At 42.7% G+C, this 18,511-nt stretch overlaps 1 protein-coding gene across 1 annotated transcript in view; it reads left to right on the forward strand.

Annotated features, from left to right (window-relative positions):
* Positions 1 to 12,910, forward strand: part of EXOSC9 (exosome component 9) — a 39,523-nt gene extending 26,613 nt beyond the window's left edge. The window contains exons 7-12 of the mRNA XM_044302052.1: positions 2,693 to 2,825; positions 3,182 to 3,270; positions 3,351 to 3,497; positions 3,616 to 3,791; positions 4,313 to 4,382; positions 12,634 to 12,910. Of these exons, the coding sequence (XP_044157987.1) occupies positions 2,693 to 2,825; positions 3,182 to 3,270; positions 3,351 to 3,497; positions 3,616 to 3,791; positions 4,313 to 4,382; positions 12,634 to 12,715 (697 nt within the window). The 3' untranslated portion in view covers positions 12,716 to 12,910. The remainder of the gene's footprint in view (positions 1 to 2,692; positions 2,826 to 3,181; positions 3,271 to 3,350; positions 3,498 to 3,615; positions 3,792 to 4,312; positions 4,383 to 12,633) is intronic.
* Positions 12,911 to 18,511: the final 5,601 nt, after the last annotated feature.

Raw genomic sequence — 18,511 nt, forward strand, 5'->3', positions numbered from 1 at the left:
CTACTATCTAAAGTTTTAGCTAGGAGGCTTTCACAGGTTATATCAACTATTATTCACTCAGACCAAAATGGCTTTATGCCAAAAAGGGGCACTCACCACAATCTGCATAGGTTATTTATTAACATTCAGTCTCCGGGGTGTGGGGCCCGCTCCATCCTGTCGCTGGATGCCACCAAGGCCTTCGACAGGGTGGAGTGGACTTTTCTCTGGGCGGTAATGAAAAAAATGGGCTTTGGCCCCAGATTTATGGCGATGGTTCAGCTACTATATAGCTCCCCAACTGCTAGGATCAGGATTAATGATACGATCACAGAGAGCTTCTCCCTAGGAAGAGGCACCCGTCAAGGCTGTCCTCTTTCACCTCTTCTTTTTAATATTTATATTGAACCTTTAGCAGCCAGCATAAGACAGGATCTGCAGGTGGCTGGCTTCGGTTTAATGGGGAAGCATGACCGTGTATCCCTCTACGCAGATGATATTTTGATTTTCCTTCAGCAAACAGAAACTACTCTCCCTCGTATAATGGATTTGGTTTGTTTTTTTTCTGCTCCGTCTGGCCTAGAGATCAATTGGGAGAAGACTGCTCTCCTTCCTATAGACGAGCTGCGAGGTAATTGGGATGATCAGCTAACTGTCTCTGAATCAATAAAGTACCTGGGGATTTCAGTTTCTGCCAAACCTTTGGAATATTTACAACTTAACTTGATTCCCCTGCTGATAAAGCTGAGGGCCAAATCCAAGATATGGCAAAAAATTCTGCATACGAGAGCTGATAGAATTTCTTTAATCAAAATGGTAGTACTGCCCCAGGTTCTTTATGTCCTGCGCAACTCGCCTGTATGGATCGCAGATAAGTACTTTAGACTAATTGAGCGGATGCTTAATGATCTACTGTGGGGGAGGAAGCGCGTCAGACTGAAGGCGCTCTACTTCTCTATGCCCTATAGTCAGGGAGGCCTTAACCTCCCTTACTTCAGGGGCTACTTCATGGCCTCTCAGCTTTGCCTTTTTAGTGATTGGGAGAATAGCCATTTCTGCAATAAAGTGGTGAAAGACTCAGGCTTTACGGATTTCTTTACTGTATTGGAGTCCGACTATCTATTAAATTCACAGATCGGGTATACACTTTTTTGCAGAATGGCTATAAAGACCTGGCGGGTCATCAGGAGCTGGTGTGGAGTTGAGGCATCGCTTATTTGTACCCCATTGTGGCATAACCTAAAGCTTGTGAATATAAGGGACTTGAAGTGCTGCCAGTATTGGAGGACGAAGAAAGTTCAGTATTTACATCAGGTGGTTAGTGGTGGACAAATTCTGTCCTCAATGGAAATAGGGCAGAGGGCAGATATGGGTGAGGTGGCTTGGTATGCATATTTCCAATTGAGGTTTGCACTCTCTAGCACTTTGAATAGTCACCTTCTTTCTATAGATTCTCCTGAATTTTTACACAATCTTATTATTAAGAAAACTGCTACAAAAATCAAAATGTCATATTGTTATAGACACTTAATGAAACACTTTTTTATGGGTCTTCTTTCTCCAGGACAGAAGTCCTGGTCTTTGCTACTTTCAGAGGTGGGTCCCCCAGATTGGGAGACTATAGGGGAAAGCTTAAAATATGTTTCACACAATTTTAATCACACTGTTGTACAATTTAACATTCTGCACAAAATATATGTGACACCTATGTGGTTATATAGAAGAGGACTTAGGACCTCCTCTGATTGCCCACGCTGTGGCGACCCCGGGGCAGATCACCTACATCTGTTCTGGGATTGCCCGATGATGGGTAGTTATTGGAGATCAGTCCAGACCACCTTGGCTTGCAAACTGAATATGCTTGTTCCTTTGTCCCCCAGGATATGGGTCCTGGGAGACCTATAGGAGGTTAACTATCAGCCCATAAATCGTCAATTACTGATTAAGGTTATGTTCCTGGCCAGGCTTATTGTTGCTAGATTGTGGTTTAGCTCCACCATTCCAGATTGCGGTAACTGGATGGCTCTGGTTGAGAAGGTGAAAAACTACGAGAAGATTTTGTACAAACAAAGAGGAGCCTACTTAAAATGGATTGGTCTGTGGGAAGAGTGGGTTACGGTTTAATTAATTAATTTTAAATTTTTTTTTTTTTTTTTTTTTTTTCCCTGCAAGGCTGGGAGGGGGGGGGGGGGGTGGCTGGGGCGGGTTGGGGATGATCTATATTATAAATGTCATGCTGATATGTATTTTTGTATTATAAATAAAATATGGAGATTAAAAAAAAAAAAAAAAAAAAAAGTATCAAAGCACGTGTAAAGGGACGTTCTATAGTCGGACGAGGAAGTGTAAAGTATTACTAATATTGTTAACGTCCTACACGAGCTGAGAGGTCTCTTTTGGAATTAACTATGTCCAAGGGGCTCTGATTCTGGAGGATTTTGGCCATCCTATAAGTACATGGATGGTCATTTATCTGAATTTACAACAGGTCCTGCTTCTTGTAAACAGGTAATTGCCCTAGCAGAGCCTGTTTGCTAATTCCTTTACTGAAAGTGGCCTTTCACTTTTGAATGCATTTGACTGAAGGGCTCATTGCTACTGAAGTGTCTTCAAAGTAAATAATTTAAATTTGCATTGCAAATTACAGAACATGTATTTGTTTTTACCACTATAACACTTTACAGATTTTTTTATTGGGGAATCTCTTATTTAGAACGTTTTTGCTGGTGGACCCTAATGAACGCGAAGAGCGTGTCATGGATGGTCTTCTGGTGATTGCCATGAATAAACACAGAGAGATTTGTACCATTCAGTCAAGTGGAGGGATCATGCTGCTGAAAGATCAGGTGATGTATGAGTCACTAAATATAAGTTGTTATGGTATATTCTGTCGTCCGATGCTGATATCAACAAATTTGCCTTGTTGCTTGCAGACATCAGGTTCTTCACATGTAAGCGGTTTGCATCAGATGATGGTCACTTTCCGCCATCAGTGTGTTTGATTTGGTCTCATTTACTATATTTTTATCTACATCTGTATGTTTCTTGCCAATGAGCTTTAGGCTTTTATTCACTTTTTTTTTGTGCTGGCAGTACTGCGGGGAATTAGTTACTTAGTCTTACTTACCACACAGGTTGTTAACCTTAAAAAAATCTGGGTTTTTATACTGCGGTCACTTAATGTACCCTAATATACATCTAGGTATTGAGATGCAGTAAAGTAGCCGGTGTGAAGGTAGCTGAGATAACTGAGCTAATCCACAAAGCCATGGAAAATGACAGAAAAGTCAGGTCAGTGACCTAAAACATGTGGTTGATGGAGAAAATAAGAACTTGTTCTATAGGTTTATCTATCTCTTTTTTTTCCCCAGAAAAGAGGGAGGCAAATTTGGTTTTGCAGAGTCCTTGCCTGACCAAAAAATAACTGCCTTAAAAATTGAAAAAATTCTCGTGGATACATCAGATGTTGAAGTGAAAGCCGAGGAAATTATTTCTAAATCGGAGCCACCGTCTGATGTGTATCCTTTTGGAAGTCTGTACAAAATGAGAAAGAGATGAGTTGTGAAAAAAATCTGATGATTGTGATAGAACGTAATCCTTCAATAAGTTGTATTTCCCTAATATACTATACATCAGAGTGTCAAAGCCAGTTGTGTGGGCTGCTGGTACTGCCCAAATTGGAGAAGGCATTGGAAATGCATGGGGTGAATTGGAGATGTCAGAAGATGAGGAAGATGAAGATGTTGACACTGCCTCATCATCTCCGGAGAGCCACACAGTTCTTGAAGAACCTGCAAAGAAAAACTCTGAAGGTACAGTTTACTTTTTATGTGTGTTTTATATTCGATATACATTGTTGCTTTAATGCTGTTTAATTATAATAAAATCTACATAGTAACGATTACAGCATGAACCACAAGTAGCCTATGATGCTATATGTTATTACCAGATTCTTCAGTTTATGTTCATGGTTACTGTAAACCTTTAAGAAAAGAACAAAAACCGCAGAAAGACATACTGAGATTTAAGAGTTAAATGTATTGTGCAGAAATACAACCTGTGTTTATTGAGTTTATACAGGTAACTGCTGGATGCCAATGCTCTGTTCGGTCTACATTTTTATGTCCTGCAGAAGCTCAATATACTTCTTTTTGGAAAGTAGTAGAAAAGCTCATGTGAACCCAAGCAGTGGGAGAACATACGAACTCAAGAATTGCAAGAATTCTCTCATTGTGACATAGGAATTGCATTTATCACATTTGGATAATTATGATTATATAGATCTAATGCTTCCTTATTTTGTGTGGGTAATGTATTTGATACTTTATTACAGAGATCATAATTTCTGACAGTGAGGAAGAAGATGTAGTAATACTGCAGCCAGAGTCTCTAGCTAAAGCCAGGTACTGTATTTGTGTGATATTGTACTTATATTTAAAGGGGTTTTCCTAGACATTATAACTGAGAAGGCAGCCGCGCTCACAGTAGCGTCACAGCCTTCATAGCTTTTCCTAGACCATTGACGACATGATCAACGGTCACATGGCCTAGGCGCAGCTCAGCCCCATAGAAGTGAATTGGGTTGAGGGTGATGCCAAGCACAGCCACTATACAGAGTACTGCCTTGTGCTTGGTGAGCACGAAGAAGACTGCGGCTCTTACAGGGGCGCCAGTGCCTTCTCAAACAACTGATTGACAGGGGTCTCTGGTGTCATTTTGGGCTAAAAATATGTTTTCAACTTTTTTGTTAAAAAATTTCTGCAGTTTTTGACATACAGGGGTTAAAAATGCGTCTGTTTGCAGACTATCAATTCTGAGTCCCATCAGCTGACGGCTTATGTGAAGCCTTATCCCTGATCTCCTGACCTCATAAACACTCATTATAACTAAACTCTTATTTAAGCTATGAGTTTGAGTGTTTAAGGGGTCAGGAGATCAGCGATAAGGTCATTGCGGATAATCTGCCATGTCTAGACCACTGACACCAGATCAACCTCTGCTCCCATTCCGACAACAGCCAGCATAAAACATTGTATGCCCTGCTAGGCTCTAAAGGGCCTGTGGACTGCTGGAGCCCAGTTGAAACTGTGACCGAAGCAAACCCTATAGTTACACTTCTTACCAGTTTGAATACTATATTAAGGTTATTTAGAACAAAAATAAGCCGAGCGCAACACAGAATAATACCTGTGTGGTAATGAATTATATGTTGTGATAATTGTCGGATCTAGCCTCAGGTTTGTTTTCCGGTTTATTACAAGTTTGAGGTCAGAGCTATATCTAGATCAGGGGTAGGCAACCTCCGGCACTCCAGCTGTTGTGAAACTACAACTCCCAGCATGCATACTTACTCTGCTCTTCTAAGAACTCACATAGAAATGAATGGAGCATGCTGGGAATTGTAGTTTCACAACAGCTGGAGTGCCGAAGGTTGCTGATCCCTGATCTAGATTAGTCAAGTTCTTCCAAATGAAACTCTGCAAAGCATCATTCCGCTTCTGCCAAACTTTACAGTCAAAACTACGGAAAAGAGCAGAAGTCTTTCTACTGGTATAAGCCAATCTAGTCATCACTCCAGAGTACGGTGTAGTGGAAGTGTACTTTTACACCACTGCATGGCGATGGCTGACCTTTGTGTGAATGCCCGCCTATGGAAACTTTATAGATAAAGCTCCCAGCAAACTGATCTTGTGCTGACATTGCTTTCATAGTCAGAGTTTAACATGGTTGTGTGGAAACTGATTCTTTCCCTTTCGCCCATGACAGCACCCTTGAGAGACCGCCTCCATCCAGGACAGGAAACAGGAACTTTCGTGGAGAGCTCATAAGGAGGAGCATGGCCCCGAGACCACCAGTTCCTGTTTCCTGTCCTAGACAGAAGACGGTTCGTGGAGAAGAGGAGAGAAAGCTAGGCTGCAGGGCCCCGGAGGAATTTTTCTAAGTGGGGTTACCTGTTCCGGCATAAGTCTCCTCTAGGAGCCGCTGGCCGGAGTCTGGTGTCTGCTGCTGGGGTCTGGCTTACGCTGCGCTGGCGATACTCTGCAGTCCCGGGCTCACCGAGAGGTGCGTTCGGCACGCCGGTCCTTCCTGACAGTGCTCAGGCGGGCCGGGGCCTTCTTCTCACCTCGCGCAGGGGGAACCAAAATCTCGCGATCCCAGCGAGATCCGGGTCTCGGTAGAGACTTCCGGTTTTTGGAACGCACGTAGCGTGCGTTCCGGAAGTAGGAAGTGCCTTCTCCTACTTAGGCCGCAGAGGGTTTCCAGCAGGACCCGACCGAGGAGATTGGACCCACAGGCGCACGGTCAGCAGCAGCCCAGCCAGCCAGCCAGCCTTACAGGAAGCCAGATTTCCTTTGGATCCGGGGAGTCACTCTCTATCCCACAGCAGTATGGAGGAGGAGAGTGCCCAACGCGCCGATCAACAGGAGGGTCATGAGATCAGACCGGTACTCCTGGTGGGGTAAGGGGGATCATTCCCCACCATTTATTTCATTTTTAGTTAGGCTAAATCTCCTTTCCCTCTTTTTTCTTCCTGCATTTAGACTACAAAAGAGGGCCCTAGAAAGGCAATTTCAAAGACCAGAGGGAAGGAGTGTGCCGTCTGTAAAAAGAAACTGGCCCCCTCTTGGTTGAAAAAGCTATGTCAAAGTTGTATTGAGAAACTAGTGGAGGAGGAGTCCCCATCCCTTCTACAGAGTATTAGGGAGATGGTGAAGACGGAGGTCTCGGATTCCCTGAAAGATTTCAAAAAGAGCTTTCCCGCTGTAGCCTCTACCTCCCTGGGAACCAGATCAAGCACGGCTAATAGATCTGACTCAGATCCCTTAGAGGATAGTGATACGGGAGAAATCCTAGATAGCCCAGACTCGTCCCAGGATGAAGAATCCACGGGCAGGCCACTTTTTTCCCCCGATGATACGGAAGCTTTACTAAAAGCAGTTCGTGCGACTATGAAAGTAGACGAACCCAAAGACCCAAGATCCGTTCAGGATATCATGTTTGGTGATCTCGGGCAGAAAAAAATCTAGAGTATTTCCCGTTAACGAGAATATAAAGTTTTTAATACAGAAGGAATGGAAAAGACCCGATTAAAAAAAAATTTGTGCCAAAAAATGTAAAAAGGAAATATCCCTTTGATGAGGCAAACTCAGTAAACTGGGACAGACCTCCTAAATTGGATGCACCTGTTGCAAAAATTTCAAAAAAATCGGCCCTTCCGTTTGAGGACTTGGGTTCTCTTAAAGACCCTATGGATAAGCGAGCAGAGGTTTACCTAAAAAAAGTTTGGGAGACCTCAGCTCAAGCGTTCAAACCAAATATTGCCGCCACATCCACTGCTAGGTCTCTGAAATTATGGCTAGAAGAATTAGAATCTCACATTCAGAACAAGACCCCGAGAGATCAATTGTTAGCCGTTTTCCCCACTCTACTTAAAGCAGTAGACTTTATTTCTGACGCATCAGCAGATGCTTTAAAATTAAATGCTAGGTCAGCTGCTCTTTCAAATTCAGCCAGACGAGCTATTTGGCTAAAAGGTTGGTCGGGAGACACGGGATCTAAAAATAAGCTTTGTGCAATTCCTTGTCAGGGCGATTATCTTTTTGGATCTGTCTTAGACGACCTTTTGTATAAAGCCTCGGACAATAAAAAAGGATTCCCTGTCTCCAGACCCCCGAAAAAACAACGTTTTTTTCGCAAAAACAAGAAGGATTTTTTTAGGGGGCAGAGGAAAGACTTCAGAGCTGACAACAAGAATAGGAAAAGCAAGGGGTTTCTCTTCAGTTCCCAATCCTCCTCAACCTCTAAACCATCACAGCAATGACGGTTTCTCTCCCGTGGGGGGCAGACTTTCTCTCTTCCTCTACGCCTGGGAAAAAATCTCCTCAAGTCCCTGGATTTTAGGCGTTATAAAGGAAGGGTTTTGTCTAGAGTTTGTCTCCCGCCCACCGGACAGATTCAAAATCACGAATTTTCTAGGAAACCCGGGGAAAAATCTAGCCTTACAACAAGAGATTGCATCCCTACTTCGGAAAAATGTTCTAATTCCTGTGCCGGAGGCAGAGAAGGGCGAGGGTTTTTACTCCTCCCTTTTTCTGGTCCCCAAACCGGATGGAACATTCAGAACTATTATAAATCTAAAGGATTTAAATCAATTCCTCGCTTACAAAAAATTCAGAATGGAGTCGATCCAATCAGTCATAAAACCTCTATTCAGGGGCTGCTTCATGGCTACGATAGACGTAAGAGATGCGTACTACCACATTCCCATTCGGCTAGACTGTCAAAAATTCCTCAGAGTCGCGGTTTCTATAGGAGGTCACATCCAGCACTTACAATACACAGCCCTTCCCTTTGGGATTTCTCAAGCTCCCAGACTTTTCACGAAAGTCATGGCAGAAGTCATGGCTCATGTAAGGGAAAAAGACATTTTACTAATTCCTTACCTAGACGATCTCCTGGTGGTAGCAGAGTCAAAATCCATTCTAGAAGCACACCTCAAAAAAGTAGTGCAGATCCTAGAAGACCTCGGCTGGCAAATAAACGGAGAAAAATCCCATTTAATACCTTCCCAAGTTTGTATCTTTTTAGGGATGATACTGGACTCAAAGAAACTACTCTGTATTCTACCCCAGGACAAGATTCAGAGATTAATACAACAGGTTCAGTCCCTGATATCGACAGAGAACCCTACCATCAGACAAGCAATGGCGGTCTTGGGCAGAATGACCTCCACTATACCAGCGGTCAGTTGGAGCCATCTTCACTCCAGACCCCTACAGTGGCAAATTCTGAAGGAGTGGCAGGGTTCCCTCCGCCCATTAGATACACCTTTCACACTCACCCCCCAAGTGATCCAGTCCCTTCACTGGTGGCTGAACCCCGTAAACCTGTCCCAGGGGCTCCCTTGGATCCAACAAGATTTTGTTACCCTTACCACCGACGCAAGTCCTTCCGGTTGGGGGGCCTGTTGCCAAGGGTACTTAAGACAAGGTGTTTGGGAAAGAGAGCAGAGTCTAGACTCCCAAAACATGAGAGAACTGAGGGCGGTCTTTTTCGCCTTAAAAGAGTTTCTTCCTTTACTACAGGGAAAATCTATAAAGGTTTTTTCAGACAACGCCACAGTGGTCTCCTATCTGAACAAACAAGGAGGAACCAGATCAGAAAATCTTATGCAGTTAACAACGGATATCTTTTCCCTTATAATTCCTTCTGTGCCGTCCCTTATGGCAATACATCTAAAAGGTACAGAAAACAAGGTGGCAGATTTCTTAAGTCGAAATACACTAGACCAGGGGGAATGGTGTCTGAACCAAATGGTGTTCGATGAAATAATTCGACTTTGGGGTCGTCCTCATCTGGATTTATTTGCCACCAGAGAAAACAGAAAGTGTCATCGTTTCTTTTCCCTCAGCGCGAGAGATTCACTAACAGGGATAGATGCCTTCTCCCTTCCCTGGCCGAACCAGCTCCTCTACGCCTTTCCTCCATTAAGACTTCTTCCAAGATTCTTACAGAAGCTGAGACAAGAAAGAACAACAGTGATCTTAATTGCTCCTTTCTGGCCCAGAAGAACCTGGTTCACCTGGTTGAGGAAGCTATCCTTGACGGACCCTTGGATTCTCCCGGAGAGGCAAGATCTTCTATCCCAAGGACCAGTCAATCATGCGAGTGTGAAGCAGTTACACCTAACAGCATGGCTCTTGAGGGGGAAATCCTAGAAAGTAGAGGACTCTCCAAGAGCGTAGTTTCCACTTTACTATCCTGCAGAAAGGATGTCACCTCCTCTATTTATCTCAGGATTTGGAACACCTTCCAGAAGTTTGCCAAGGATCCAGTGAATCCTTTAAATCCCCCACCTATGTGTAGGATTTTAGATTTTTTGCAAGCTGGACATGAAAAAAATTTGAGGCCAAGTACTCTTAAAGTACAGGTATCCGCTTTGAGTGCGTTCTTTGATTCTCCCATCGCTAGCCACCCGTGGGTCCGAAGATTCTTTAAAGCCATCAGCAGGCTTAGGCCTATATCTGGACCTTCAATTCCCCCCTGGGACCTCAACTTGGTCCTCACTAGCCTCACAGAACCTCCCTTTGAGCCACTTAAACAGTTACCTATAAAGATCTTGTCTTTCAAAACAGCGTTTCTTGTGGCAATTACCTCAGCAAGGAGGGTTGGTGAGATTTCAGCCTTCTCTACCTCGCCTCCTTACACTAACATCTTAGATGATAGGGTTCTCATTAAACCAGACCCTTCCTTCTTACCGAAAGTGGTTTCTATGTTTCATAGAACGCAGGACATTATCCTTCCTTCCCTGTGCCAAGATCCGAGAAATGAAAAAGAGGAAAAACTGCACTGTTTAGATGTAAAAAGATGCCTATCTCATTATCTGGAGGTTACTAGTCAGTGGAGGAAAACCTCAAAACTCTTCATTCAGTTTAGTGGGAAAAATAAGGGCCTCCCAGCCTCTTCTAAAACCCTTTCCAGATGGATCGTGAGAGCCATTAATTTGGCCTATTCTTCAGCTGGAAAGGCTCCCCCGGGGGGCTTTGGTGCTCATTCTACAAGATCAGTCTCCACCACTTGGGCAGAAAGGGCTGACGCTACCTTAGAACAGATTTGTAGAGCAGCCACATGGCAGTCGCCTGGCACCTTCTTCCGTCACTACAGATTGGACCTAGGCAATAGAGAACAGCTAGCCTTCGGTAGGAAAGTCCTCCAGGCGGTAGTCCCACCCTAAGAAATAAAGGGATTTCTATTCTAGTCGTCTCTCAAGGGTGCTGTCATGGGCGAAAGGGAAATTTAAGATTACACTTACCGGTAATCACTTTTCCATAAGCCCATGACAGCACCCGGGTTTATTCCCACCCTGTATAGAATTAGAAAAAAAAAAAAAAAAGTGTATGTGTGTGTGTGTGTGTGTGTGTGTATGTATATGTGTATGTGTATATATATATATATATATATATATATATATATATATATATATATATATATATATTATATAAAAAAAATAATAATAATAAATATATATACATATACAAAAAAAAGAAAAAAAGTGTGGTCTAGGACAAGTTCTTGCGATTAACTGGTGGTCTCGGGGCCATGCTCCTCCTTATGAGCTCTCCACGAAAGTTCCTGTTTCCTGTCCTGGATGGAGGCGGTCTCTCAAGGGTGCTGTCATGGGCTTATGGAAAAGTGATTACCGGTAAGTGTAATCTTAAATTTCATGCAAGCGAGATTTCCGTCCAGATACGATGCATGTAGTGAACACACCGCATCCGGACTGAATCCTGACCCATTTATTTCAATAGGTCTTTGTACACAAGTCATTTTCCACGCATCATCTTTGCCTTCAGGAAAAATCACAGAATGTTCTTTATTGTGTGCTTTTCACACAGCTGTGGCCCCATAGAAGTGAATGGGGCTTGTGTGAAAAACGGAAGGCATCCAGATGCAGTGCGTTTTCACCAATGTTTGATAGGAAATGTAGATCGTTATTCTCACGCACGTGAAAAACGCATGCAGATACAAAAATGAGAACACTGAACGCAATTGTAGACAAAACTGATTGAACTTGTGGGCAAAACCATCCGTTTTTTTCTGAACATGAAAGAGGCCTAAGGGTGATTACTTGGAATCATTTACCACTACTTTGCAGATATACAATTCTATATCATCTCATACATTGGGGAGCATATCGCTAGGATATGTCTCCAATATCTGATAGGTGTGGGTCCCACCTCTGGGACCAGCACCTGTCTTTAGAACGCAGCACACAAAGTGAAGGAGGACGCATGCATGGCTGACCTCCATCTATTTCTATAGGACTGCCGAATATAGCCGAGCGCTGGCTTTGCCATTTTCGTCAGCCTCTCAGAAGTGAATGAAGCAGTGGCCGCACTTGCACGATGCGCTTCCCATTCATTTCCATGGGACTGCCGAAAATAGCTGAGTGCGCCTGCTTGAACTGTTTCTGTCTTTGTAACAAATACCTCACCAAGTCAATAGCACTAAACCTACAGACATGTAATCTCTACAGATCAACGTTACTAGAAGAATGGTTAATTTCACAAAAGAAAAACCTCTGTGACCATAAGGCACTGTTATTAAAGTTTTGCCGTGCTACAGAGGAGTTATTGTTAAAGGGGTTGTATCGTCTCATACATTGGGGGCATATCGCTAGGATATACACTAATCTCTGATGGGTGCGGGTCCCACCTCTAGGACCCGCTTTTATCTTTAGACGGAGGGCGCACCACTCGTCTGCTTTCGGCAGTCCCATAGAAATGAATGGAGGGTGGCTGCATATGCGCAATGCGCCCTCCTTCATTTTACGAGCTCTGTTCTAAACATAGGAGCAGGTCCCAGAGATGGGGCCTCCAATGTATGAGATGATATAACTCCTCTCAGTGGTGTATGGTCACAGAGGTTTTTATTTTGTGTAATTACCCATTCTTCTGGTAATGTTGATGTGTGGAGGTTACATGACTGTAGGCTTGGTGCCATTGACTCGTTGGCTGTCTGTGCTTGAAATGGCAAGGTATTGGTTACACAGACAGAAACCGTTCAAGCACTTTGAGATGTTTAGCCATTGAAAAATGATAAATTCTTGAATATTTATTAATACCACTCTGACTTATCCTCTTTGTCTACTAGCTTACAGGCCACAGATTCATATAAATCATCTTTGAGCAAAACAGCTAGCGGTAAGAAGAAAAAGAAGAGATCTGCCCACTGAGGGTGCTACATTATCGTGCCACATAATTATGCAGTGACCTGGTGCGCTATTTCAGGACTTTTTTTTTTTTTTTTAAATGTATGTAAAAGCCTGACGAGTGGCATGTTTCAGAGGCCAGAAGAGCTAATGTGTTGGATATAAACTGCTATTTTTGTACTGTTATCTTAAAAATACATATACCCTTTGTATTATTAATTAATTTTTATTTATTTTTTAAGAAATTACCCAGAGAAGTAAACTAGTTCTCTCTCAGCTCTGATTTTGTATATCAAACTACAGTAGAGGTAGCAACTGCACACAGCTGGGCTTCCCATATAGAAGAGAGGGATACTTTATTTGATTTTATTGTCCCTTCCTTCTCCAATGTTGTATATACAGATCAGGAAGCGGCATGTCTGTCCTAGCAATCGTGACGACTGGGTGTATAACTGTTGGAAGGTGAAAACAAAAACTGTGTCAAGAATTTAAACACTCTTCATAAAGGAGGGGTACTTCCTAAATCCTCCTTATTATACCAAGGAGCCAGTTTTTAATTTTCGCATAAATCACAGTCTTTACATTTGGATTTGGCTGGCCTCAAAATTGAAGACAACTAAAAACATCACTTCTGGCACTATTAACTCATTCTTACAATAAGGCACTTCTGGAGACCATCCTTACACCCTGCCATTCTTTCACTGAAGGCATCCAGAACTTCAGTCTGGACTGGAAATGGGCAGGGTGGAGACCAGACTAGAGCTACATCTGATAATGGAGTCTTACACTGAAAGAGCCATGCGTACCTCTGCAAGTTTGGTGCCATGGAGGATGGGAGGGTCTGGCAAAAAGGTCCCCGAAGGTGGACAACACCTTTGAACTGAACCTGTTACCATGAAAAAGTGAATTACTCTGCAGAAAGCATGTTTTGGTGCAGGAGGAGCTGAACAGACTGATGTATAGTTTTGTGGGAAAAGATTCAGTAAAAGGTGTAGTTTATTATTTTATATTTGTGCTCATTCTGGGCTTTGAAGTCCAGGAGGCGGTCCTATCAGTGATTGACAGCTACAGTCCTGATCAAAAGTTTAAGACCACTTGAAAAATGGCAAAAAAATCATATTTAGCATGGCTGTATCTTAACAAGATTCCAAGTAGAGCTTCAACATGCAACAAAAAGAAATGGGAGTGAGACCAAACATTTTTTGAGCATTCAGTTTAATGAAAACAACGAATAAACTGAAACAGGCAGTTTTTCAGCTGATCAAAAGTTTAGGACCACACTTCCAAAAAAAAACTAAAACCCCCCCCGAAACAGAAATCCAACTTCCAACCATGATATCAGTAATGAGTAGCTCCACTGTTATTGTTTATCACTTCAAAAATTTGTTTCGGCATGCTTGATGCAAGCGTTTCCATGAGGTGAGTGGGAACATTTCTCCAAGTGGTGAAGACGGCCACACGAAGGGCATCTACTGTCTAGAACTGTTGTCCATTTTTGTAAACTTCTCTTGCCATCCATCCCCAAAGGTTCTCAATTGGATTTAGATCAGGGGAACACTCAGGTTGGGCCAAAAGAGTGATGTTATTCTCCTGGAAGAAGTCCCTTGTCCTGCGGGCATTGTGTACTGTAGCGTTGTCCTGTTGAAAAATCCAGTTGTTACCACACAGACAATGGCCCTCAGTCATGAGGAATGCTCTCTGCAACATCTGGACATAGCCAGCGGCCGTTTGACGCCCCTGCACTTCCTGAAGCTCCATTGTTCCACTGAAGGAAAAAGCACCCCAGACCATTATGGCACTCCCTCCACTGTGGCGCGTAGAAAACATCTCAGGTGGGATCTGCTTGTCATGCCAGTAACGTTGGAAACCATCAGGACCATCAAGGTTAAATTTTTTCTCATCAGAGAATAAAACTTTCTTCCACCTTTTGAAAGTCAACGAGCAGTTCTGTGGCGTTCAAGTAGACGAGGTCTTTGAAGACGTTTTTTGTTTTTGAAGCCCTTCAGTCTCAGATGCTGTCTGGTTATGGGGCTGCAGTCAGCACCAGTAAGGGCCTTAATTTGGGTCAAGGATCGTCCAGTGTCTTGATGGACAGCCAATTGGATCCTCCGGCTCAGTGCTGATGAAATTTTTTTGGGTCTTCCACTTGACTTTTTTGTTCCATAACCCTCAGGATCATTTAAGAAATTCTAAATGACTCTTACTGCGTCCCACCTCAGCAGCGATGGCGCGCTGTGAGAGACCCTGCTTATGCAGTTCAACAACCCGACCACGTTCAAAAAGGGAGAGTTTTTTTTGCCTTTGCCATCACAACGTGTGACCACCTGACAGAAAATGACAATGAATCCACATCTTTGCACAGATTTGGCGTTTTAAAAGCATGTGGTCCTCAAATTTTGATCAGCTGAAAAACAGTTTAATCGCTATTTTCAGTTTAATCGCTATTTTCAATTAATTGAATGCTCAAAAAATGTTTTGTCTCCCTTCTTCTTGTTGCATGTTGAAGCGCTACTTGGAACCTTGTTTTTTTGCCATTTTTCAAGTGGTCTTAAACTTTTGATTAGGACTGTATCTCTGTATACAGTCATAGAGGGAAGGCTGTCAATCACAGATAGGACCGCCTCCTGGACTTCAAAGCCCAGATATAAAAGGATAAATTACAAGTTGTACTTTTCCCACAAAACTATGTATCAGTCTCAGCTCCTCCTGCTCAATAAAGCTTATTTCACACAATTTGATACAGAATTGGTCAAGGTTTGTTCAGGGAAAAAAACCAATGGTTTTGCACACAAGTTTAATCAGTTTGGTCTGCTGTTGTGTTCCGTGTTTGAGGGTTTTTTTCCACACAAATGCAATCAGTTTTTGTTGCGTTTTTTTTTTTTTTCTTTTTCATGTGCGAGAAGAAAAACTGAAGAATAACACACAACATCTCCTAGCAACCATCAGTGTAAAACGCATTGCATCCAGATGCCTTCAGTTTTTTATGCAAGCCCCACTGATTTTTGCGGGGCCAGGCTGCTTAAAAAAGCATAATATAGGACATGCTGAGATTTTTTTTCCTGAACAGAAAGATGATGCGTGAAAAACCACGCTCAAGTGCACAGATCCATTGCAATGAAAGGATCAGGATGCTGTCCATTCGGAACATGCATTACATCCGGTTGGAAAATTTGCTGATGTACAAGAGACCTAACATGCTACCTCAGGCATCTTGTTTAATGTGACAGGTTCCGATTAAGATTAGTAGAAAACACTGAAGAAAAACAGAGAAAAACGTCAGTTTTTTTTTTAGTGACCGACCTCATGCGAGTTTAAATTTTTAGTTTTTTTTAAATTGCAATAAAAATAGTTCATCCTTTGTATGTACATTACATTGTTCTCTGAAAAATGACCATTTACATACTGCAGGTGACGCTATCATATTTATACTGTATCATGAAGGACTAACACAACAGTTAAAAACTTAAATATCGTATTTTACTTTGGTGATGAGTTCAGATCACAGCCTGGGAAGCGCCATCCACAACTTCTTATTGCCCAAGAGAATCAGTAGTCTCTCATCAGAGCAGTCTGTTCCAGTTGAGGCTGTCAAGGTAACAAAACTTAGGGTCTTTATACTAATTTATTAATGAGGTCCTGGTTGGTGCAGCAAGCTGAATGGCCACAAATAGAAGCATGGGTGGAGGAATTTTTCAGTAGTAGCCAAGTGGACCTAGCCAACTGGACAAACGTACTAAATACAAAAGTAGTGATTTATGGGACTAGCCAGCCAAACATATCCATAAATAATAAATTATTTTTATTATAATTTTTTTGTGTGACTCGCCTGTAAAACACAAGACAGAAAAAGCATGCAAGCAAAAGTGTTAGCTCCGCCTGTTAGCTATACTCATCCTACAGACAGTACTAATCAGTTTGCACATAAGGTGTAGGAGTAAAGGCTCCTCAATTGAGAAGATGATTGTTGTAAAGGAAGCATTCCTTCCCGGCAATCCTCTACTAGTCAGTGAAGTAGACTGCTGCGATCTCCTCCACAGTATGGGGAGGCGCGATTGCTAATGCCATCACTTGTTTCCATACATAATCATTGTTTGCCAGCAGCAGAGTGCTGCTTAGGGATTATTCACACTGCCGTTGTGGTTCCGTGCATTGGGGGATGCAATTTGCGGCCCCCAATGCATGGGCAACATTCGTGAGGCGGCTGGGACAGATTGAGACCTCTTCAATTTGAATGGGTCCGTGATCTGTCTGCACTCCGTAGTGCTTCCGTGGGGTTCCGATCCGTGCTTCCATTCTGCATCTCCGTGATTGTGGACCCATTCAAGTGAATGGGTCCGCATCCGTGATGCAGAGTGCACACAGGCCGGTGCCTGTGTATTGCGGACCCGCTGTATGTGTGAACAAGCCCTTAGACAGCACAATCTGCTGCTGGCAAATGATTTTGGTGACTTTTCAAACTTTATTAACCGATGAACGAGCGTTTCACTTGTTCACCAGCTAATTGGCGGCACTTTTACACCGGCAGATAATCACTAATGAGCGTTCCTATGAACTCTTGTTAGCGATTATCTGCACAATTCTCAAGCAGTGTAACAGGGCCTTTAGCCAAGTTCACACTTCAGTGATTTGGTCAGTGATTTCCATAAAGGATTGTGAGCCAACACCCTGGGACTGTCAATAATAAAATAAAATAAACCAAAAATAAAAAGTTCACCACTGCGTTTCTTGATGTCAAATCGGCTTCTCTGACCTCCGTGCGATGCAGGTAAAATCACAATGAATCAGTCTTTATAAAAAAGGTGGTTGTGCTGCCAGGAACACGTCTCGGTTCACAAGCTCAAGAGAAACGTCAATCTTCTTTGACACAGCCAGCACACCTGAGTCCCGTCAGATAGTAGCCTTTTCTCAAAGCAACCTTCCTTACGGAATCAAAGTTTCGGGTACATAGTGAAGGGCCGCAAAGTTGAGTAAATGGAACTCTTTTATTATACTCACAATAAAATTGTGAATAACACGCCTTATAAAATCAGGTCCATCAAATCCAATGCCCGGCCTAGGTTTCGCCGATAAGGCTTCCTCAGGGGCGATCATACCACCCGTCTCTGCACACTGCATTATATAGGGTTAATCTTCATCCCCTCCCATTCCTGCAGGCAACACCCACCCTATAAATTATATTCTTTAAAACATTTGGTACATAGATCATAGCACGTTATATATTCTTCCTTAGTACCATAAATCATCATAAAACATACATAAATACTCCTTATAGAAGTACATCTGAACAGGTCATATCCAATATCCCTCCTATATTCCTTAACTTCATTCATAACTAATTCCCTAATCACATGATGTCATTCCACCAATAGCTAACCACTAATGACCACACCCACTTCACACCTACTTATTTCTCGACCGATAAGCAGAGATCCCACACTATTCCACCAGGCAGGGCTTCAAATCAAAATCAATGTTTAAACCACAGGGTTGTAATGCCTAATTTTGAATATCCATTCCACCTCTCATTGATCTATCTGTCTCACGGGGTCACCTTCTCTCCAATCCAATTTCACCTTTTCCACTCCTGCAAACCACAAACCTCTCGGGTCCTTACCATGCATTTTCTTAAAATGCATAGCTACACTGTGACTTTCCAGCCGTTTCTTTATATTGTTAATGTGCTCCTGTATCCTCGTCTTAAGTTTGCGCAAGGTTCTCCCTATATAAAACAATCCACAGGGGCATTTCAACAAATATACTATTCCCATATGTTTGCAACCTATTTCCCCTTTTATTTTATATTCTTCTCCACTTCCTGCT

Source organism: Bufo gargarizans, chromosome 1, assembly GCF_014858855.1.
Source record: "Bufo gargarizans isolate SCDJY-AF-19 chromosome 1, ASM1485885v1, whole genome shotgun sequence".
Lineage (NCBI taxonomy): Eukaryota > Metazoa > Chordata > Amphibia > Anura > Bufonidae > Bufo > Bufo gargarizans.